At 42.3% G+C, this 24528-nt stretch overlaps 2 protein-coding genes across 2 annotated transcripts in view; one reads left to right on the top strand and one right to left on the bottom strand.

The window, feature by feature from the left end:
• LOC109421885 (J domain-containing protein) overlaps window positions 1-24528 on the bottom strand; it is a 176443-nt gene that overhangs the window by 114449 nt on the left and 37466 nt on the right. The window lies entirely within an intron of this gene.
• LOC109425098 (tropomodulin-1) overlaps window positions 19624-24528 on the top strand; it is a 283267-nt gene continuing 278362 nt past the window's right edge. Inside the window, exon 1 of the mRNA XM_062845577.1 lies at window positions 19624-19677. Coding sequence (XP_062701561.1) covers window positions 19639-19677 — 39 coding nt within the window. The 5' untranslated portion in view covers window positions 19624-19638. The remainder of the gene's footprint in view (window positions 19678-24528) is intronic.

The raw sequence follows: 24528 nt of genomic DNA on the forward strand, positions 1-24528 counted from the left end.
CGAGATCGATCCTTACAGCGATTAAGTGGCCGCGGAGAGAAAGTTCCGGTAGCGGTGCTGTCGTGGCGTCGGTCTACTGGGTTGGATCCGAGCCCGCGGTTGGAAAGAGGTCCCCGGCAAGGGCCAGGGTAGGTTGAGACCCTGCTGTCAGCAACCTTCTGGTGCAGCTGATAGGGCCGGAAGAAGGGTAGTGAAACCCTTGCCTTCAGCAGGTCAGATCGGGTTGCACGTGGGCATCAGTTCTTGATGTCTGCAAATCAGTTGTGCGAGGGCGGGGTTGACCCTGCCCGCCTTCCGAGGACAAAGGGAGTGGCGAGGACCACTCGGGAAACTGGCTAAGCGCCAGCATGTTACCGTGATGGACTCTTCAGAGTCATCGATGTTCGTTGCTGCTAGGCTACGCAGCTAACCTTGAGGGTGCGATGTGCACTAGTCCCTCTCTGAAGCAATACCTTCTTGGTGGTTCCGGAGAGACGAAGGGTTTGGCGACCATAGGAATGTGTTTTAGTGGGTCGAGGAGAGAGTAGTCCTGGCTTTTACTAGTGTTGTAGAAGACAGCCTTAACCCCACACTACCCTAACCTTCCTGTTAGGGTGTCTGTTGAGCAGATTTTCCCCCCTATGGTTTAGAAGAAAAAAAAAGACATCATATCAATTCGTCGAACTGAGTTGATTGGTAAATGTAGCTTAACCCTCCGAGCTTTCTATCAAAAATTCGTTTTTTGAGTGAACATATAGCCTTTCAGTACACTTCGGTGTATGAGAAAGGCAAAAAGAGTCTGAAAGCATCCATAGAGAACATCTTGCAATCATTTTGATGGCAACTGCGAAGGAACTCGTGCAGTAATCTCTAATAGAATTTTTGCTGGGATTTCTAGTCGTAATACAGCAACAAATTTTGAAGAATTTTGTCCGGAACGGCTATTTTAGGAAATCTCTGGAAGCGGATATCTTAGGAAAACCCCTTGGGAAATTCAAACCAGAACATCTCGAGAATTTTCTTAAGAAATCACTAAGAAAAATTGCTGATGAAAGTTGCAATAGAATCCCTGAAAGAATTCCTTAGGAAATTTTTGAAGTAATACATGCACGAATTTCCGAAAAAATCTTTGAAGGAGGTACTTAAAAATCCCTGAAAGAATCCTTGGAGGAATACCTAGTAAACCTCCTGAATAAATCCGAAAGGAATTTCCTGGAGGATTTCCTGAAAGAATCATCGAATGAATTCTTCACCAAGTTTACAAAACATTACATGGACCGTACGCCTGTCCACATTCTGAGATCGGAGTTTCCCTTTGAAATTCTGTGGCTTGGCTATGCCGGCCTAACGAATACACCCAAGTAACAATTTCAATGCTCGGAAGATTTATGTGTGTTTTATGGTAGTTTTATGAAAACATGCATCGGTGCCTAAGGTTTTATTATGTTTTATTAAATCTCATTTATCATTTGCTTAGCTTAGCTTAGCTTAGACTGACTGCACATATCTATGGTTGCTACTCCGTGATTGATCCGAACCAATGAAAGTTGCACAATGAATCAACTGAATAATTGACTGGGAGTGGTCAAAATTCTCACTGTGCACGCTTCAGAGACTCTATTTAACGGTACAATAACGGCGCCGGCCACGTCCTTGCAGTCAGGTTGGAAGAGGGCAGGAATATTAGTATCAACCTTTGTTATGTGAAAGTTGGCGTTTACCGCACGTCTCCACCAAAGGTTGAAGGAAGGGTTGGTTGTTAGTAAGGAAGGTATCGTTGGGTCTGGATTCACTTTGATAAGTAATATAACATTTTGTATTTGAATCATGCCATGCACGCTGTCGCGCTATTATTCGCTTTACGCGGAAAGCAAACAATCGACTACCCACGTCAGGTGGTCTCATAATAAATTTATACTACAAATGACGGGATAAAATATGCAATCTGACTCGCTATTGTTTGCTTCACGCCATAAGCAAACCATCAATCACCCACGTTGGGTGATTGTTCAATATATACTATAAACCACGCGACAAAACATACAAACTGATTCGCTATTGTTTGCTTCGCGCGGGAAGCAAACAATCGACCACCCGTACGGGTGGTCGCTCAATGTTTACTACAAAAGACGTCACAAAACCTCTCCGGCATACGCGAATGGCATTAAGACAAAAACAAAAACAAAAACTGAATCGCATTCAGCAGCACCGGCCTCCGGATTCCACACGACCGAACCACGCAAAGGGAACTGAATTCATCTTCCCGCCGGCACACGCGAATGACATAACGACAAAAAACAACAACAAAAACTGAATCGCATTCAGCAGCACCGGCCTCCGGCTTCCACACGAACGAACCACGCAAAAGGAACTGAATTCATCTTCCCTCCGGCACACGCGAATGACATTACGACGAAAAACAACAAAAACTAAAACGCATTCAGCAGCACCGGCCTCCGGATTCCACAACAACGAACCACGCAAAAGGAACTGAATTCATCTTCCCGCCGGCACACGCGAATGACATAACGACAAAAAACAACAACAAAAACTGAATCGCATTCAGCAGCACCGGCCTCCGGCTTCCACACGAACGAACCACGCAAAAGGAACTGAATTCATCTTCCCTCCGGCACACGCGAATGACATTACCACGAAAAACAACAACAAAAACTGAATCGCATTCAGCAGCACAGGCCTCTGGCTTCCACACGAACGAACCACGCAAAAGGAACTGAATTCCAGAGAAGTTGTTATAGAGAAGCGCGAAGAGGATTTAGGTTATCTAAATCTCATTTATCATTTGGCACTCAAACATACCTCACAACTAAGATATAACTTCATATGTAAAACTTCAATTAGTAAGCCTTCTTGATGGTTTTAAAATAAACTTAAATCCTCTCTAAAAAATCGCGGTGTAAAACTTACGTGAGGGTAAACAAACTAAGTTTTGAAGGAGTTTTATCTAGAACCTGCTTAAAATAATAACTTTTAAGGCAGTTCTATGCTGTACTTTGAAGTTACAATCCAAAAAATATCGAGATTTGACTTTTAAAGTTTGGAATTTGTTAACAACTGTAAGGAAATTGAAAATAATGAGTTCATGGAAAATCTTCAAATCAAGCGGATCGTATAAAAGAAAAGTTCAAGAAAATATTGAGAAAATACCTTGGAAGACACCTGATGAAACCGTTGAAAACAATTCTCCCGATTCGTTAAAATTTGACCAGCTGAATAATGAGGCAAATTCACGAGACATTTCTCAGAAACTGATGGAAATGCAGCAGATGAGACCTTAGAAGATTTTATGGGATCCCTATGCGACGATGTATCAGGTGCTCCAGAGATTCAATCAGACGAAACCTATGCCAACATGGAACTACTTAGAGATCTAAGATTATGGGCCCTGCAGTTCAACGTTAGACAACACGCAACCAAAGAACTTCTGAAGATACTCAACAAGCGACTTTCGAATACTCTTCCCCAAGACCCAAGAACACTTCTCAAGACAACACAGAGCGTTCTGCTGAATCCAGTTGGAGGATGGTTTGCCAGTATACAAAAGTGCCAAAGACGAATTTTGGCCCATTCTCTTCAATATCGAATATCCTGACATCAAGCCAATGGTTATTGGCATCTACAGCAGAAAACATAAACCAACGGACCTGTGTGGGCGCAAAAGATCTCCCAATGCTAGTCTTAATGTTGAGTGTAGTTGGAACTGAACTAGAGCTCGCAGCGACGCCGGCTCGGCCGTCGGTATGCTCGTAGCAAGACGCGTCCCTCGTGTGGGCCAGCGTCGCACGTCGACATCTATGGGTTAGCCTCTTCAGTATCTTCCTCTCATCGAAGTAAGACGTGTGTTGTCCCAGCTGCGGGTGATTCCTTTCCCATAACACAATGCGGAATTGCACAATGGCGAACCTTCCAGGAGTTGCAGATATTTTTTTTTACTGCAACACAAGCTACGAACCGTATATTTATTAAAGACGGAAAGGAATCACCCGGGTTGAGACAAAAACAAGTGAGTAAAGTGAAGGTGAGAAAGTTGTGTTTTTAGTAATCTGCAAGATTTCAACGAAGCGAGTCCCACGAGAACGTATTTGAGCGAGTTGAAAAGACTGCGCTGGTAGCGGGTGCGGAAGAACCGCACATCAAGTGGATTTCGCTAGACCGCGAATCAAAAAGCGAGTCAGTCATTCCTTGTTGTGCGCTTACACGAGTAGGTCGAAAAGTTCCCTATCTCCGTCATACGGCACGTAGTCGAGTATTTTTTCTCCCGCGGAGGGTTTTTAACCGATTATTTATCGCTGAATCGCGCAGTGATTGTGCTCAGATGACCGCGCATTTCGAAGGAAGCAGCTGACTGGTGGAGGCGGACCAGTAGAAGATCATTTCCCCACACCGGTTGGACTGTGCATCTTTAATCACGCGAGCCGGCTTCCCATCAAACAACCGGCACCAACATCGTCGTCGTCGTCGTCGTCGTCGTCGTCGTCGTCGTCGATTTCGTCCACGGCAAGAGCTGCTATAGCTACATATATAGCCACACCATCAGGCCGCCGGCGTGCGGCTGCTGTTTTATACCTACAACACAAGCCATCCAGACGACCATTGTTTCGGGCTCGCTAACTGAAACAGTTCAACGACGCAACAAAGGCTGCATCGAGGTGGTGCTGTAGGTATGCAAATTGATTGATTTCACTATCTTTTCGGTCTCTTCTTTTGATAGGCTAGTGGTTCCCAATTATTAGCATTTCCTCTCAAAGTGACTCTCTAGCAAAATTGTTGCATAGAAGTACTTTATAAACTATATTTTGTTGATTTTTTTTCCACTTTTTTCACCTGAATTAGTAGTATTATTGTATATATATTTTTTTGTAAATATTTTCCCCCTTATTTTCCCTGTAAATAATTAAAAGTGACATTGAATTACGTAGTGTGCGTTGCGTGTAGAAGTGAGCAAATTGGTCACGCAACAATTATTGCAGTTTGTCTGTGTCGTTTGTGTATGATAACTTGGTTAAGCAATGGAGCCGAACGATACCGGCGGGGAGTCGCCGGAATTTGTTTTTTCTTCTGATGATGAGCCAGCGCTAGGGCACTCCTCTGACCAAATAGTACAAATTCAGAATGCTGATGCCATGGATACTGGTGAAAACGAAAATAACCCCACTTCTCTTACACCAGTGGTTCCTCAAGTACCGTCAAGCACCGTCCCTCCTGGAAAATCGCCAATTATTTCTCCGGTGAGCGAAACACGATCCTTGGCGCAAAACACGTTGAATTCTAAATTTGATCTGCCTGGCAATTCCATCCAACCCCCTGTACTCCCATCTACCTCAGGTTCTTCTCCCATCTCGGCGACCCCCCGCCCGAAAGCTTATCCACCCGGATCTAAGGGTCCCTTTCTGGTTTTTTTTCGGCCCAAACCGAATGGAAAAAAACTAAACAAGTTACAAATCGAAAAAGATCTAGCAAAATCGTTTCGAGGGGTTCTGGAGATAGACTCGCCCAGCCGCGACAAACTACGGGTTACGGTAAGTGACCGCGACCAAGCAAACATGATTGCTAACTTTGAACTCTTTTTGCGGGAATATAAAGTCTACCTGCCTAGTCTTGAGGTAGAGTGCTACGGAGTGGTCTCCGACGATGATTTAACTTCTGCTGCGATCATGTCTGGAGCCGGTGGGTTTAAAAATCGTGCCGTCCCACTGGTTCCAGTACTTGAAGCCATCCAAATGAACAAAGTACAGCCGGACGGCTCAAAACAGCCTTCCAACTCTTTCCGGGTGACCTTTTCCGGCTCCGCTCTTCCAAGCGTTCTCAAGATTGGGCTTCTTCGACTACCTGTTCGTCTCTACGAACCAAAGGTAATGCACTGCGCAAAATGCCAGCAGTTGGGCCACACCGCACTTTACTGTAGCAATAAACCACGTTGCAGTATGTGCGGTGAACAACATGCGGAGGGCTCCTGCAATATGGAGCCAAAATGCGCCACTTGTGGCGAATCTCCTCCCCACGAGCTCAGTGCATGCCCGAAGTACGTAGAGCGGGAGAAAAAAAATATCAACTCTTTAAAACAGCGTTCGAGGCGATCTTATGCAGAAATGGTGAAAAAGATCGCTTCGGGTGCTGTTCCATCAGCCCAACCTGCTAGTAGTAATAACATCTTTGCTTCCCTGCCGGATGATGATCAAGGTTCTGACTCTGAGGGTGGCGAAGAGTACAATATAATTGAGACAGGAACGAAAAGGAAGCGAGCAGTTGCAAAACGGCACATGCAACAGCGCGCTTCACAAAACGTTCCTGTTAGTCAGTCTACCCTTCGAGGCCCTTTGGTAAAATCAAGAAGTGGCGGAAACACCAAAAAGGTATCACCTCCAGGCTTTAAATTTTCGGCTGAAGATTTTCCGTCACTTCCGGGAGCATCTAAAACCCCAGTTGCCCCAGTTTTTCGCCCAGAAATCCAACAAACGAGTCAACAGGAACGTCGACAGAATCCAGCCGATCATTCCGGAAAATTGACTCTTTCTGGGTTAGTGGATTTCATCTTCGAAACGTTGGATGTCTCACCCGCAATAAGAAGTTTGATACACATGGCACTTCCTTTTGTAAAACCTTTTCTGAAGCAACTGGCTTCAAAATGGCCGATCCTTGATTCTTTCATATCTTTCGATGGCTAATTTGTCCAATGAGGTCGGAGATATGATTGAAGTTCTACAGTGGAATTGCAGAAGTCTTATTAAGAATATGGATGCGTTCAAATTTTTGGTTCACAGCACACGCTGTGACATATTTGCACTTAGTGAAACATGGTTAACTTCCGATAAAGATGTCCCTTTCCATGATTTTAATATTATTCGTCGTGATCGAGGGGATGGATATGGAGGGGTGATCTTGGGGATCAATAAGCTCCATTCCTTTTATAGAATTGATTTCCCCCCGATGAACGGCACTGAAATAGTTGCATGTCATGTTACTATACAAGGTAAAAGTTTCAGCATAGCCAGTGTATATATACCGCCCAGTACAAAAGTATCTCGAAGAGACCTTGCGGCTATATGCTGTGCTATGCCAGCGCCATGGTTGATCCTAGGAGATTTTAATGCACACGGAACAGCCTGGGGGTCTTCCAAGGACGACAATCGCGCAACCCTGATATATGACTTCTGCGACTATTTCAATTTGACAATTTTGAACTCCGGGGAAGCAACGCGAATTAAACCTCCAGATCTTCCAAGCATGTTAGACCTCTCAATATGTTCGAATTCACTATCATTGGATTGCACGTGGAATGTAATTCAGGATCCCCATGGTAGTGATCATCTGCCGATCAAAATTTCAGTTACCAATGATTCGTGTCAGGCTCGCCAGATCGACGTCGCGTATGACCTCACGAAGCATATTGACTGGGGTAAATATGCTGAGTTGGTCGCCGAAGGCGAACAGTCAGTCGACGTTCTTCCGCCGCAGGAAGAATACAAATTCTTATCCGGGTTAATCGTCGAAAGTGCTCTTCAAGCGCAGCGTCGACCGGTTCCGGGAACTTCGATACGGCGAAGACCTCCCACACTGTGGTGGGATGAAGAATGTACCGGAGCTTATCGCGAAAGATCCGCCGCGTTTAAAAAATATCGGAAGCGTGGTACACGGGAGAATTACGAACGGTATACCTCTCTTCACGACAAATTCACAAACCTCGTGAAGGCGAAGAAACGTGGTTATTGGAGGAATTTCGTCAACGGTTTATCGCGGGATACGTCAATGCGGACTCTTTGGACGGTCGGTAGAAGAATGCGCAACGCGGTATCGGTTAATGAGGATCGAGAAAGCTCGCCTCGATGGATTTTCGATTTCGCAAAGAAAGTCTGTCCAGATTCGGTCCAAGTACAAGCGAATATTCGTCGATATCCTCCCGAAAGGAATGCGATGGATGCACCCTTTTCGATGCTAGAATTCTCACTCGCGCTTCTGTCATGTAACAACTCTGCCCCAGGAATGGATAGAATAAAGTTCAACTTGCTCAAAAGCCTCCCAGACGTCGCAAAGAGGCGCTTGTTGAATTTGTTTAATCTATTCTTGGAGAGCAACACTGTTCCGGATGACTGGAGACGAGTGCGGGTTATTGCCATCCAAAAGCCCGGGAAGCCCGCGTCGGATCACAACTCGTACCGTCCAATTGCGATGTTGTCGTGCTTACGAAAGCTGCTAGAGAAGATGATTCTCCATCGGCTCGACACATGGGTTGAATCGAACGGCCTTCTTTCAGATACGCAATTCGGTTTCCGCAGAGGCAAGGGAACGAGCGATTGTCTGGCGCTGCTTTCTACAGAGATTCAACAGGCCTACGCTCAAAAAGAGCAAATGGGCTCAGTATTTTTGGATATTAAGGGAGCTTTTGATGCAGTTTGCGTTGATGTCCTTTCAGACAAACTCCACGAGTGTGGGCTTTCTCCGATTTTAAACAACTACTTGTACAACTTGTTGTCTGAGAAGCACATGTTTTTCTCTCATGGAACCTCGGCAACTTCACGAATTAGTTACATGGGTCTCCCCCAGGGCTCATGCTTAAGCCCCCTTCTTTACAATTTTTACGTCAGAGACATCGACGAATGTCTCATGGAAAATTGCTCGCTACGACAGCTTGCGGACGACGCCGTGGTCTCTATCACCGGACCAGAGGCGGAAGATCTGCAAGGACCACTGCAAGATACCTTAGACAATTTGTCTGCTTGGGCTGTAAAGCTGGGTATCGAATTCTCTCCGGAGAAATCTGAGTTAGTTGTCTTTTCTAGGAAGCGTGATCCAGCTGATCTAGAGCTTCAATTCTTGGGTAAGGAACTAACTCAAGCTCTTTCACATATGTATCTAGGGGTCTGGTTCGACTCTAAAGGCACCTGGGGAAAGCACATTAACTATCTGTATCAGAAGTGCCAACAACGAATCAACTTCATGCGCACACTCACCGGAACATGGTGGGGAGCCCACCCGGAAGATCTGTTAAAGCTATATCGAACAACAATATTATCGGTTCTCGAATACGGTAGCTTTTGCTTTCAGTCCGCCGCGAAAACACACATACTAAAGCTAGAGCGTATCCAGTATCGCTGTATTCGGATCGCGTTAGGCTGCATGAACTCGACTCACACAATGAGTTTGGAGGTACTAGCAGGAGTATTGCCTTTATCAGATCGCTTCGCGGAATTGTCGTTAAGGTTCCTCATCCGTTGTGAGGTGCTAAACCCATTGGTAATAGCAAATTTTGAAAAGCTAACCGAACGAATTCATCAAACCAAATTTATGACACTGTACTACTCGTACATGACTCTGGAGGTTAACCCTTCTTTGAATATTCCCAATCATAGTTGCTTCCACGACTTCTCCAATTCCACTATAGTTTTTGATCTGTCCATGAAGCACGAAATCCGTGGAATCCCAGATCAGTTCCGATCAGAGCACATTCCAAAAATTTTTGCAAGCAAGTTTGGCCAGGTCAGTTGCGACAAAAGGTTTTTCACGGACGGGTCAAAAACAAATGATTCCACTGGATTTGGTGTGTTTAATGAGTTTCATAGCGCCGCCCATAAACTTCAAAGTCCTTGCTCAGTATATGTCGCAGAATTGGCGGCTATACACTATGCATTAGAGCGAATTGCCTCTCTTCCCTCTGATCAATACTTCATTTTTACGGATAGCCTCAGCTCCATAGAGGCTATTCGTTCAATGAGGCCGGTGAAGCACTCCCCGTATTTCCTAAATGAAATACGATCAATTCTGAGTGCTTTATCGAATCAATTATATAATATCACCTTGGTTTGGGTCCCTTCGCATTGCTCGATTCCGGGCAATGAGAAGGCGGACTCGCTTGCCAAGGTGGGCGCTATGGAAGGCGATATTTATGACCGACAAATCGCCTTTGAAGAATTTTTCTCTATTGCTCGTCAACAAGCCTTGATCAGTTGGCAACAAAAATGGGATGGTGGAGATTTGGGCAGGTGGTTACATTCCATTCTCCCGCAGGTGTCGAAGAAACCGTGGTTTAAGGGTTTGGACATAGGTCGAGATTTTATCAAGGTAATGTGTCGGCTTATGTCCAACCACTACTCTCTTGGCTCGCATTTCTATCGAATAGGGTTCACAGATAGCAATCGTTGTAGCTGTGGTGCAGGCTATCAGGATATCAACCATGTTGTGTGGGAATGTCCCGAATACGGTATTGCCAGATCCGATTTATATGCATCCCTAAGGGCCCAAGGGAAACCAGAAAAGGAAGACATTAGAGATGTTTTGGGTAAGCTGGACCTAGAATACATGAAGCTTGTTTACGAGTATTTAAGGAAAATTGATGTAGTAGTTTGATCCCTTGCTTTGGTTGTCCACCTCGTTCCCCCCTCGAAACCCGTTTGTTTGTATCGTTACAGGTCGTTTGTCCACTCTTCCTTTGACCAGCAGCGAACGCCTAAACTCTACGCTGCTGAATGTCAACGGAATTACCTATAATCCCATCCCTTCCAAAACAATTTTTGTTACCCCTAACCTCGACCAAACCGCGAGTTTTACGGTTCCCCAAAACTAACATAATGTATAAGAAAACAACACGAAATTGTAAAAATAAGAATTTCAAATGAACTTGGCTCCGTTATGCCTAATGGCGCATGAGCCTTCAAATAAATGATTAAGTAAAAAAAAAAAAAGCGAGTCAAAAAAAAAACTGCGCACGAAGCGGATTACGGAGAATCGCGCTCAAAGCGGGTTCCAAGGAACCGCGCATCAAGCGGGTTCCGAAAAACCGCGCATCAAGTGGGTTCCGAAAAACCACATTCAAAGCGGATTCTGAAGAATCGCGCACAAAGCGGGTTCCAGAGAATCGCGCAAAAAGCGGGTTCCACGGAACCGCGCATCAAGCGGGTTCCACGAAACCGCGCATCAAGCGGGTTCCACGGAACCGCGCATCAAGCGGGTTCCACGGAACCGCGCATCAAGCGGGTTCCACGGAACCGCGCATCAAGCGGGTTCCGAAAAACCACACTCAAAATCGGATTCTGAAGAATCGTGCACAAAGCGGGTTCCAGGGAACCGCGCAGGAAGCGGGTTCCGAAAACCCTCGCTCAAAGCGGGTTCCGAGAGATCGCGCACGAAACGGGTTCCGAAAAAACCGCGCATGAAGCGGGTTGCAATGTTTACAAATCGTATGAGATTTCGTTGAGGTTAGGTTCCTAACGCAAGTCTCTATTGTACGGAGATTCGATCGCTGAACATAACGGGATGAAACCGCCGTTTAAGTTGTCGCTTGATTGAGGAACGAGACAGCAGACCAACACATCAGACAGACTTGCCGTTGATGCACGAATAACTTTTTCTCCGGTTGGTGACGAATTGACCCAGTTGGACATTTCTTTCATGCTGTCAGTCGACAATGTTGCCACATTTTTGTCGGTTTTCATCTGCAATAAGTATTTTAGCTCAATTAGCACAAAAAATCTGCTGGTTGTGAAGCACCTTCTGGGATGCCACGGTCACGATGCATTTTCAAAAAAAAAATCGCAGATATGCAAAATTCGATGTAAGAATTGGGAAAAATATTGAAAGTTCAACGTTAAACTTAGAGCATTACATATGGAATTAGGCAGATTCTTTTTTACAAGGACGAAGAAAAGATCGAGGAAAAGATGTTGATTATTTCACCAGAACGCATGGAAACGCAGGGAGATAGCGAGATTGGTATTAACAGACATCAAGCCGGACAACTCCATAGACATCTTTAGTGTGTGCGAGTGTTGGTAGTGTTCTATTTTAAGGCGAGAATGGCACTTGATACATCAGATTACAGCTTAATATAGAGAAGAAGGACGTGATGATTACAATCACTTGCCCATGGCAGATCGTTGAGTCCTCTGCGCCTGCACAAAGTTATGCTGGGATGTCAGAGTGTTTTATGCAGTGTTGCAAAATTTCAATACCAACCAACATTTCAAATTGAAACTGAAATAGGCAACTACTCATTCTTCTATTTACCATCAGGAACCAACTAACTGGCCTCCAATCATGCAATTGACACCAACTCCTGCATCAGTCAAGGCTCTCTGACGACTGATGACCGGTACATACCATTTAATTAAGCCCGAGCTAGCAATAGCAACCAATCGCAAACTTATACCTTTGTTCATCGTTGATGACGTATAACGCGACAAAAACTTACAATGGACCTGTTTTTTTATTTTATTTCGGTTACCAAACTCAACATAGACCCGACCCAACAGTTATCCGATGTGGGTCCAATAGTGGTCTAACATTGGGTAAATTTTGATCCGGCTTTTACCCGACATCCAGTATTTCAGTCTGAAGAATGTTTAGAGTTCTTCGTGTTTCTTGCCCAGATAATCAATTGAGTTACAATTTATTCGAATGATAAGGGATCGCTTCTTATTTGAAGAGTGCTCTTTAAACATGATTAGAAGCTGGGAAAAAAACTGGATAGATGTGTTGGTATTATTCAAATAAATGAGATGGATTTCTTTCGCATCCCTGGGTTTAATGATATGGTTGTGTGACAGAAGGTTCACGGCGGTGCGTTGATGCCTGGCCTAAGGTGTTGATTATTCTGAAGATGATACGAAAAAGCTCCTTGGTTACATAACGTGTAGACGTGATTGAAAAATTGACACTGTGCTGTGAAATTTTGAGGTAGGTAAGTGGCTTGGCTTTCTTCCGTTTATGGTACTAGCGATGGCTATAAACATAAAACTATACATTAGTTGCACATGTAGAAGAGATGAAAAAAGCTGAGAGTAAGATACAAAGTAGGATTATAAAGAAAGAGCCAGGGATTGACCTTAGAACCTTCTGCATACGAATCAAAAGCGATAGCCACAAAAAACACCAAGCCCTTCTCAGCTCAAGAAACTCAATTTGCGATTACAAACCTTTATAATGCATTACCCAAAAACGATAATGATTATAACCGAAAACAAAAACAAAACATTTGGAAATGTACACACAGATGATAGAGGAAATCATTCCACTTCAAACAATTTGGTGCCAATTGAGAGAGCTTGTAGAAGTACGAGCAAAAAAAAAACTTTGATGAAGTGTTGTGATCCACCATTTTGAAATAAATTCAACTAGCTCTGAAACCCACGATATTTCCATAGCATCTTTAACAGTGCAACGTAAAATAGCACGCAAGTTCCTATATTTGATCAAACTTGTACCGCTATTATCTTCGATAACGCATCAAGCAGAGTGATCAGTTTAATTTGAGGCAACGATAGTGCGCTAACAAACGGCTATAGAAGCATACCGTAATACCGCACCCAACCGGTCTTATACTAATGTTTCAGAAGTAACAAAAAATTAAACAAAAATGAATTTTGACGTGATGATAGTATATGAAGCTTCTAGCATTAAGAATTCGCACAATTCGTAGGTGGTACAGTAATAGACCGCTTTTACGAGGGTTGTCTGCTTTTGTTACCAAACTACAAAGATCGATATAGATCACTAGGTCTGTGTCAAAAAAGGGAGATAAAAAAGACAAGCTTAATACAATCCTCCGACGGTTGAGAACTGTACTGGCCACGTCCTAGCGGCATCGGAGAGACGAGAAAGGATGATTTCTAGGACACCTATGAAAGGTGTAAAGACCCCTACGTCCCCTCAGGCCTAGGTGTCTCGGTAATTTGGACTTTGTTGGTGGAAGGGTAAAACCAAAGGATGCGTTTGGTAGGCGATTAAGTACCAAGTTTTAAAACGATGTGCAGGAACAAACTCACCAAATTAGACAAAAAACCTTAATATATTGAAATACAATCCAGAAAAAATATTCGTCAGAGTTGTGTAAACATTTCCCCTTAGTATAATAATGGTTTAAAAACTAAAGAATTGGATGTGCTCACCAACGATGAGGTTGTGTAATTTTGAAAACTTAAGTAGCGATTGCGCTAGTGCATTTTGTACAACACGCTGAAAAAAATCTCGCTTTTTGCATCCAGGTTAAACAAGACATTTTGGCTAGCGTTTGTTCAACATCGAACCTTTGTATGTGTAATGCATTGTCACAGGAGCTTGGTACGACACATTTTTCGATTAACCTAAATTGTGAGAACCTAAATTTGAGTTGATTTGTGGTTTTGTGAACGAACCATTTCTATAAATAGGATAATGTTCTCTTTCAAGAATCCATCTCACATGAATCGCGTGTTTAAACGGGGCTAGTGAGATTTGATTTCGTGTCTTGAATGAAAAAGTTCAACATGTTCAACTTTCGTTCAAGTCAAGTCAGTTGCTCAAGTGAAATGGATGGTGGTGTTTTCACGCTCAATTCACATTTAATTGAGCATTTTCCATTAACTTGAATCAAGTCACTTACACCATGTAAACCAAGCAATACGAAAATTGTGTAAGTCAAGCCGAAATTCTTGAAGCTTAAAAATGTTTCTTCATAAAATTTCATTTATAGTGCACAAGTAGTTTTTCCAGGGGGTTGCCAAAGACTAAGAATCAGCAATCCAACATTCGATTCAACATAAACCTCACTGTTTTTGTTGCCTAATTCGTGGCAAAAATTAGCTTAAAACATCGACACTGCTTCGCTGCTACGTATGGCATCTTGACCTATCATGATCCACCAACCAATGAATCCTCGCTGTATGTGAATATTATGGCGATTTATTGAGATTTACGAGAATGTTTAGCATTTCAACGAGTTTCTTTTAAACCTCTAAATTTCACACCAGGGTGTGTTGGGCGTGTTGAGCACTTTGCGAATGTTAGCTCGATTTGTATACAGCATTCCTTATACAGCAGTGCACAAGTTGTTGGCCAATACGCGGATTCAAGTTAAGACTAGAGATAAATATAATCTACTTAAGTGACTAGTTTAACCGCAGTCTAAGATACGTGCGAGATAGCAACATCAGGAAGAAAAGCTTATTCGAATTTTCCATCATAGTGTTTCTTGATTGCAGGGAAGATGGTTATCTCATAACCGGGTGTTGCATGTCGTACTTGCACTGCGATTGAATTTCGTCCGACAATTGAAGTCTTGAAAAATGGTCGCCACAATATCCCTATTCAGAAGACATTGAGGGTTTTTTGGTAGCTCACCCGTGCAAACGACTTGCATTTTTCACTTTGTTTTTCTTTATCATTTAAAACTTTTTTTGAGAGAGAGGGGTGGATGTGTGGGCGCAAAAGATCTCCCAATGCTAGTCTTAATGTTGAGTGTAGTTGGAACTGAACTAGAGCTCGCAGCGACGCCGGCTCGGCCGTCGGTATGCTCGCAGCAAGACGCGTCCCTCGTGTGGGCCAGCGTCGCACGTCGACATCTATGGGTTAGCCTCTTCAGTATCTTCCTCTCATCGAAGTAAGACGTGTGTTGTCCCAGCTGCGGGTGATTCCTTTCCCATAACACAATGCGGAATTGCACAGGACCTAACTACTTTCCTGAATCCATTTGTCGGCGAAATGGAGGAAGTACATATGTAGGAATGGTATTTTGATCAACGGACTCAAAATCACCGTCCTCATACGTGGTTTCGCGTGCGATTCGCCAGCTAGAGCCTTTGTAAAGGGTAAAACCTTTGTAAATTTGCTGAAAAATATAACATTTAAACATATAACGGTTTCTACATCTATATACAGGAGTCGCTTACTTCAATGCGCAAAACGGATACCAAAAATGTATTTCGGAGGGAGAATATTCGTATGTATCACATACTAACTTCTACCCTCAGATCAATTGTCCAAAGCGAACTGATGCTGGGTTTCGAAGTAAATCGTACGGATCTCATCATAAGACGGATTCACCATTGCTGAGACTACCAATCGACATGATCAAGGACTTTCCAGTAGGTGATTCACTTCATCTAATTGATCTGGGAATTATGAAGAAACTCCTTCTCGGTTGGCGTGATGGGAAAATTGGTACATATAAAACAAAGTGGCCCGCCAGTTTATCGGTCGAAATTTCCAAAAAAATGTTGCAACTGAGAATGCCAGCAGAAATTCACAGAGCGATGCGTGGTTTAGATTGCCTTTCACATTGGAAGGGCTCAGAATATCGCACATTTTTACATTATGCATCTATTGTCGTTCTGAAACTTGTGCTGCCACCAGATGTTTACGAACATTTCTTTGTATTTTTCTGCGCTGTTCCAATCTGCTCATCAGAAATGTATTCTCCTATGCTAGATCTAGCTCATCGATTGTTGGCACACTTTCTAGAATTGTTCAAAAGCATCTATGGCAAGGATTACATAACGATTTTAACATAATAATTTTCACAACTTGATCCATTTGGTCAATGATGTAAAACGATTTGGTCCGTTGCATAAATTTAACGCTTATCCATTCGAGAGTAAATTGTACGAGAATAAAAATCTCATTCGCACTGTTAGTAAACCGCTGGTACAAATCGCCAAACGATTAAGTGAATTGAAGCAGGTTTCAAAAAATGCCACATTTAACGATAAGAATAAGTATCCAGAGTTAAAAAAAGAAATTTTGGAAGTTAAATCAAACAACAAAAACCTTGACGCTAAAAACATAAGATCGTTCTCTAAAATTGAGTGGGCTTATTTCAGTTTGAGTTCAGATTCGTCCAACAAGTGGTTTTTGACTTCTGATAATCAAGTAGTATACAACTAACAATCGCAAGCCGCAAACCAGCATGCATGCTGAATTGTTGCTTTATAATAGTAATGATAGCTGAACTAAAATTATGCTGTACACATTACTGTACAAATGTTTTTTCAATTGAAAAAGTAGCCAATGTTCAACCTTTCGTATCGGTATCAACAATTATAAATTTAAACACTTTTCAAGCGTTTAATAATATTTTTATTCGACTTGCAGTTATTTCTTTACAAAATAGTTTAACAAGACCTTTTTCTGCTTCTTGAACATGTATCTGTACAATGTGTTTTTCACAAGTCAAATAAGCGCTTTCGTTTCATCATACTTCGACTCAGTGTACAGGATGAAAAACACGTGTTTTTCTACTGAACAGCAGCTGAATTAGCGTGTTCTTCAGTTGTTAACCATAAACAGAACATTATTCACCACTGCTGAATAGGAGTCAAAGTGTAATCATTATACAACCACGGGAAGTTTATGTTTTGATTTGAGCGCGTTAATTCATCATCTCTAGGATGACGCAGATAGGAAGGCAAGCGGCAGGCAATCGATGGGCCTCGAGTTCGAATCTTGATTTAGGTAAATGTATTTGTAGTTATTATTTCACAATAGTTGTTCACAGCATAAAGTGTCAATCATAAACTCTCGTAGAAATTGAAAAATTTTGCATTTTATTTTTTTAAATCATTTTTGCAGTAGCTGAATAACAGCTTTACTATCAGTTTGTAAAATGTTTTAAACAACAAACAGTTCAGTTGGTACACAACACTATGCTTTATTGTTTCTCCAAATTTGTGTGAACAAAACCCGAACAAAGGTTGTGCCTGAAAATTATCCAAATGTTATTCAGCACCATGCTGAATTAATTCGTCGTAAAGGTGCTTGTAAAAAAAATAATTGTTAGTTGGGTATCGTTAAAGTATATAACTGAACAGAATGGTTCAATCAAAATCATAGGTACCAAGATACACGATTTGCAATTGTTCTTCGAAACTCCGATTAAATCTAATGTGCTTCATATCTATCAATCAAATGGTAAATGTGGACCTGCGGAATCATACGATCTGTCCAATGTTAAATGTAAAATGGTAACAATTCCCATTGATGACTCTGGTTGTGTATTCCTTCCTTTGCTCCATACATTATAAAACTAGGAGCATGAAACTGTGCGAAAGCGAAAATGTCAAAGCGAAATATAACGAGTTTTATTGTTGTTTAATTTAGAAATTTATTCAAGACAAAAATTAAAAGAAGACATGCGTAATACGTTCCATATGGCATATAACAAATAACAAATCAGTCCAAATTCATGTTATTTTATATCAGTGCAAAACAGAGCTTGGTTGGCTCGTTGGTTATTCACCACTTGTTTCAGCTGGCGGCAATTTCTGGTTTCGAGCTGTATATTGCAGGTTTGTCGGGCGTTTCTTGTGTTTTGAAACCGTGGAGGACAGGACACGTTGTTTGCTGTTCTTCAGCACACGCTTCAAAAACGCTTCACACTTGATGGAAGAGAAGGTGGTGTCGGCCTGCATGATGAGCTTCAGGAAAAGTTGTCGTACTCGCTTGTAGTTCATGAATGGGATTTTTGATTGTGGCTCTGACTCTCCACTTGGACCGTCTACAGCATTATCTCGTGAAATTCCCGTCCAGGAGCATTTTGTTAGAAACACACGAGTAGCATAATGATCGATAAGGATATAGCAACAGTCGACACCATCCTCTCTATCTGTTGTACCGCAAATGTAGCTAATGTTCCTGGCATACATAGACATGACAGCGTCATCCTTCAAGCTGGATTCCAATGCGTCAAACATTTCAACGGAGTCAATGGGTTCGAAAAAGCCATCTGATAATACCGCCGAAGCCCCCGACGAACTTCTCGCTTCCATTCCAGTACATCCACTTTTACGTTGAGGTAGTCCATTCCTGTTTTTAATTGAGTTACACAGGTGATGATCTTGGTCTGGTTCTCAATTATGACCGCTTGGTTGGCAGCAATTTCGTCCAATGTAATGGGTATCGGTAACGACGGAGTGAACGACTAGTTCAGCATCACTAGTTCTGGCCTCCGAGTTATCATTCAAGTACACAACATTCTGGAGTGTACCATCTGCTAGCTGCAGAGCCACCTGTAACAAAATAATGCTTTATAATTCCTATCCGTTGGTTTAAGTTTTTCTTATCTTACCGTAGCAACTCCTTCCTCCTCCTGCGATGACTCCACCAAAGGAACGTCTGGAAAACCAGGGTTAGCAGGCACAAACTCGTTCGTAAACAGCATAGTTATCCAAAGTTTTGCTCAAACAGCATCAAATTAGACAAGGAATCATAATACCCACGCTTTTTGCACCGTTTTATTGCAGAAACGGAGAATTGACCTTCTCACCATACTAAAATTCAGCTCATTACTACAAATCTAGTACTACACCGAACGTGCCCCATTGTAATGAATATACTCATCTTTTGTCCATCGGTGATCTGTGCAAGTGTTCATGCAATGCTATGCTTTTTTTATGGGCCCAGTGTCTCACATTAAGATCATACCCCTCGATTCGTTTCATTTCCGTGCAGTGTTCCTTAACTATTCCTAAAATCAACTGTCATCATTGAAAAATATGATGATCAAAACTTGTCGTTGTATTCCCGTAAAACATATAATGAGTTAGACTTCAAAAGGAAGTTCAAACACTTATTCTATTAGCAATCACAATATAAATGAAGGACTTCAAAGATAACTTTAGTTTGGTAAACTAATCAATTGACCCATGTGCTCCCACAATCTGCCCGACAGCTTCAGCTAACGTCGCAATAGTTGTGCACTGATAGGTAATGGTAGAAACCGGTTAACGTGCTTACAAGTGATCTGCATCACACATGCTATAGTACGAATGCCGAAGACATCAGGTGTGTTTTCTGGTGCAACAATTTGAAACAGTTTCGTAAGCCATTTTTGGAGAGCAGCGGATGGACAAAGTGCTACATTGTATAAATCTATTCTCATTTTAGAGTTTTCATTATATGGACGCCTTTTCCGACGTTTACGATACTAAATGTAAGGTAAGCACATATTTCTGAGCTGAATTGTGTAACAAAAATCACGAGTTTTAAGTTAAATTGAATAAAGAAACGCTGAAACCTACGAGCAAACAACTCATACTGCGATTGAATTACCTAGAAAAGTAATTAGTCAAATTTTAACTTTATTAAACTTTCAAAGTATCAGATTACTCATGTTGACACACGGGAAGAACAACAAACTTACTTGTTATCCTCGCAAGTAACGCCCAACATGAGTAAATTTTCCCTTGCCGGATGTTGCAGTAACAGTCAGTGGAGAACAAGACACAGCCCACGTCCATTCCATTAAGGAAGCTAGAGCCTGTCAAGAAAAACGGAGCCGGAAAGGCAAACTTTCCTGGTGTGTGTATCTATATGCTCGTGAGGTACCGCTCGTTCGCTCGCTCGTACAAGGTCCAACGGAAGCTTTAAGCGATTAAACCTGAAAGCGCCGTACCTACGCGCTTGGCCCGGCCTCGGAGTGCTGAGCTTGGCAAGAGGCCACGTGCCAAGTCGGGATGTGTCGCCATCAATGAATGTCTATTTTCTACATGGAAATTTTATTCCAGGAGCAGCCAGCAGCGGTCGTTGTTGTCTTTGTACGCTCTCTGTCATTTTGGTTGGAATTGTGATTGTTGTCAGACCGATGCGATGCGAACGCGTGGGATGAAAACGGAAAGCAAACGCCGCCGTGACAAGCATCGATAAAAAAGGATTAGCCTCCTGGGAGCCGTCTGTGGGATTAAAATTGACGACCTTGATCATCGCGCGAAAATGCGAATAATGCGTATTTAATGTGCGGCTTAGGAGTTTTGCGTGCGAAGCTTTGTGGTGGGGTATGTTTTAAAACCTGGCGGCGTGTAGAGCAATGATGATTTAAAGCTTCCATTTTCATGCGGTCGATCTCCGAACATTCGATGTCATAATGTCGGTATATACCATACATTTATTTGTTCAACATCATTAAGAAAAGACATAATCAACGATATTTAGAACTTCCGTGTTTCTTGGAAACGGCACAGCAGTTCCATTTCTTCACACTGCGCTTCTTCCAGGCGGCGTTTTTTGTCCCGAATGAGGCGGGTCTGCTGTTTCCGCTTCTGTGCGTAACGTTCCACGTTCTGTCGAGTCCCTTGCTGCAGCATTACCGCCCTCGCTACGTTCTTTCCCTCCAAAACCGTTCTGCACTCTTCGTCGACCATTCGTTCCGTCGATTCCGTTCCACGTACCCGATGGTGCTCTCGGCTGCGTCGTTGAAGGCTGCTTGCACTGTACTCTAGCAGTCCTCTAGAGGGGCCTCATCGAGCTCGTCTGGCAACGCGGCTTCGAGATTCTGCGCGTAGGCTGAGGCGACATCCGGTTGCTTCAGTCGCTCTAGGTTTTACCGTGGCGGTCGCCGGTACCGTATATTGTTGATGACGGAGAGTTTTGAGCGCAGTTTGACCATCACCTGATAGTGGTCGGAGTCGATGTTGGCGCCACGATAGGTCCTGACTTCGATAATGTTGGAGAAGTGCCGTCCGTCAATCAGAACGTGGTCGATTTTAGTTTCCGTCTGCTGTGGTGATCTTCAGGTGTAACGATAAGGGAGGCTGTGTTGGAAAAAAGTACTACGTATGTCCATATTTTTAGAGGCGGCGAAATCAATGAGTCGTAGGTCGTTTTCGTTGGTCTGCTGGTAGATGGTATGATCACCTCTAAACGTTCGCACCACGGATCCTGTGCAACACACCTCCTGCAGCGCTACGATGCCGAACCCGCGGTCCATCAGTAGATCAGCGAGTATGCGGGATATCCTAGGTCATCCAAACTGTTCTGGAGTTTAGATGTCATATTCTACGGGTGCAGCGGTAACTTCTTGCATGGAGCGGCCCTGGTGTGATGGTTAGAACACTTGACTATCACGCCGAGGACCTGGGATCGAATCCCACTCCCGACAAACTCGCAAAATGTGAGTTCTTGCTTCGGAAGGGCAGTAAAGCGTGGGTGTTGAGATGAACTAGCCTAGGGCTAAAAATCTCGTTAATACAGATAAAAAAAAAACTTCTTGCATTATACAAAGCAACGATTTGTAATATATTAAGCCCAGTAAGTCTTTTGAAAATTCAATAAACAGTTTCAGATCAGTCGGGATATCCTAGGTCATTCAAACTATTCTGGAGTTTAGATTCTGAAGTCTACGCGTGCAGCGGTAGCTTCTTGCATCATACATGCCAACGGTTTGTAATCTATTATGCTCAGTAAGTCTTTTGAAAGTTCAATAGACAGTTTCAAATCAGTCGGGATATCCTAGCCAGTGCTGTTATTGGTCGTGAGCTTCCCATGACGATGAACAAGTAGGCTCTTTCATCGTCACAAGACAAAACGAGCATTCGCGCACTTCGTCATGTCATTTTGCAATGATCAAGCGTCATGACGGAAATTTTCATATTGTTTTGAAATTAAACTTTTCACCTGGTCCAAGCAAAATTAGGCTAGCCGTTGTATTTAAAAGATAGAGAGGACATACATTCTTGCTTTAAAGGATTTAAACAACGACATAATCCATGAATGTTGTAGTAACTGCCTTGTTTACAACCATGTCACGCTCCGTCGTGACCGAAAAATGAGCGAATATTGTTAGACTCTCTTGGTCATTGTCTCCCGTTTCGATGACATTGAGAGAGGCACTTCTGTAAAATTCGCGTGACGACCCGTGTTGACGCTGACGCTTTCCAAGCCTGATCCTAGCTCATCCAAACTTTTCTGGAGTTTAGATCCTAAAGTCTACGGGTGTACCGGTAACTTCATTCATAATGCAAAGCTACGACTTGTGATCTTTCATGACTTACTGATGTTCTGAGATTATTATTATATCTATTATTGTATCTATCTATCAGATAATTATGTCTATTATGTTCATTTCTGGCTGTTCAATTGGCTGATTTGGAATATTTTAAAACTATTTTGGAATAATTATTGATTCAAACCCTGTCTAATTATGTATAGTTACTATTTTTAGCTTGAGAAACTACTGTCATAGCCGTAGACTTTAAAAACTGAGTTCCAAAACACTTAGGATCAGTGTCTTAATTTATCAAATTACAGTCATCCCCACCGACTCCCAGTGGCTCCTGCGTCGTAGATTTGTTTTTGTTTTGATTATCGTCTCGACAACCCCTGTGCCACTCTCTGAAGTTCAAGCGATGAAAAATTCATTATCTTGCTGTCGGCTGAATTTCAACCACACTCTGATATTCAAAGTCAGCAAATTCATGTTCAATTGATATTTTTTGGTTTTAGCACGATTTAAAAGCAAAAAGTGCTGCTGGTGCATACCGATCACCTAAACCAAGCATAACTAATAGAATTAGGGCAAAATATCGACATTTGCGTGCCTCAAATAGCCTAAAATCATAAAAAGTCATTTCCAAATTTAAAAAATCATATTCATCTTCACCGAGCTCGGACTGAAGATCAAAACAGAACTTCAGCTACAGTTGATTACACAACGAGGCGTCGCTCTCATTGTCTTGCTTTCTCTTTGTCATTTTCATTCTCTGTGTCATGTTTGTGGGAGACTGCATTCGTTTATTTGTGTGCGTTTTCGCACTGATTGAACATCATTGGGCTGATTTTTTTAGGCACTGCTTAGGTTTACCTGGAATATCCCAAAATTTTCTAAGAATGCTTTGTGGCCTTTAACTATCAACCCTCGAGCAATCGCGCTGTTGTATTTTGTACAACACGTTGAAATAATCTCGCTTTTCGTGTTCAGCATAAGCGTGGTGCTGACGGTGGTGGGCAACCGCGCGAGTTACGGAAGGCTAAGTGAACATGATTTACTGCCTGTACTTCGACACTCATGCGACAACTGTGAGATGGAGTCTTAACAACGAACCGGTTTAACCAGTGTTGCAAAAATTCATCTCATTCATTTGAACATTAACCAACAAATCTTTTTCAACATTTTTCCTTCTATTCATGTTCAAAACGATTTCATTCAATCAGATTACCTATCAAATGGGAAGCGAATCCTTGTCAATTGAATACATTGTCACTCGAATGAGTAGCTGGGCACAAGAAAACCCTGTAAAATTCCACCAGACTGAAAAAATATGGTATGTCGGGTCAAAGTTGGGTCAATTTTTATCGAATGTTGAGCCACTGTTGGACCAACATCGACCAAGTATTGGGTCCATGTTGGGTTTGGTGGCCAAAATAAAAATATGTGAATGATAGGTTGATGTCGGGTTTGACGTCAATGATGGTAAAAGCTTTAAACCTTTAAACAATAGCTTGGCAGTTTGTGTATAACTTGTAGAAATTTTGAATAACAGGCAAAAATCGTAAAATGTTGTCTTAAAATAATTCGTTGAGTTAATTTTTTAATATAAAATCAAGAGGTAAATTATTGAGTTAAAAGTTACAAAACATGGTTTTCACTTACGCGAATTTTTGAATTAACGCGGTTTTCATTTACGCGGATTTTTGAATTAACGCGGTTTTTTTTTACGCGGATTTTTTAATTAACGCGGTTTATTTTTACGCGTTTTTTATGCGGTATGTATCCCCCGCGTAAAAAAAAAACCTGAATGTACATGAGTTGTTTATGCAGAGAGGAAAAAGAGAGAGAGAAAGTGGATAGAAAGATACAAAGTAGGATGAAAGGGACGGGTCAGGGATTGAACCCATGACCTTCTGCATACGAATCAGAAGAAATGAATGCAATTTTCCATGGGTTACTTTTAAAATTGCTCGTCGGATTCCTTTAAACCTAAAGTTCACCAGGAATTCTTTTAGAAAATCTTCCATAGAAATGATGATAGAATGCTACAAAAAATCTCTCTAAATTTCTTCAGAAAATTTTCC

This window comes from Aedes albopictus, chromosome 1 (assembly GCF_035046485.1).
Source record: "Aedes albopictus strain Foshan chromosome 1, AalbF5, whole genome shotgun sequence".
Taxonomy (NCBI): domain Eukaryota; kingdom Metazoa; phylum Arthropoda; class Insecta; order Diptera; family Culicidae; genus Aedes; species Aedes albopictus.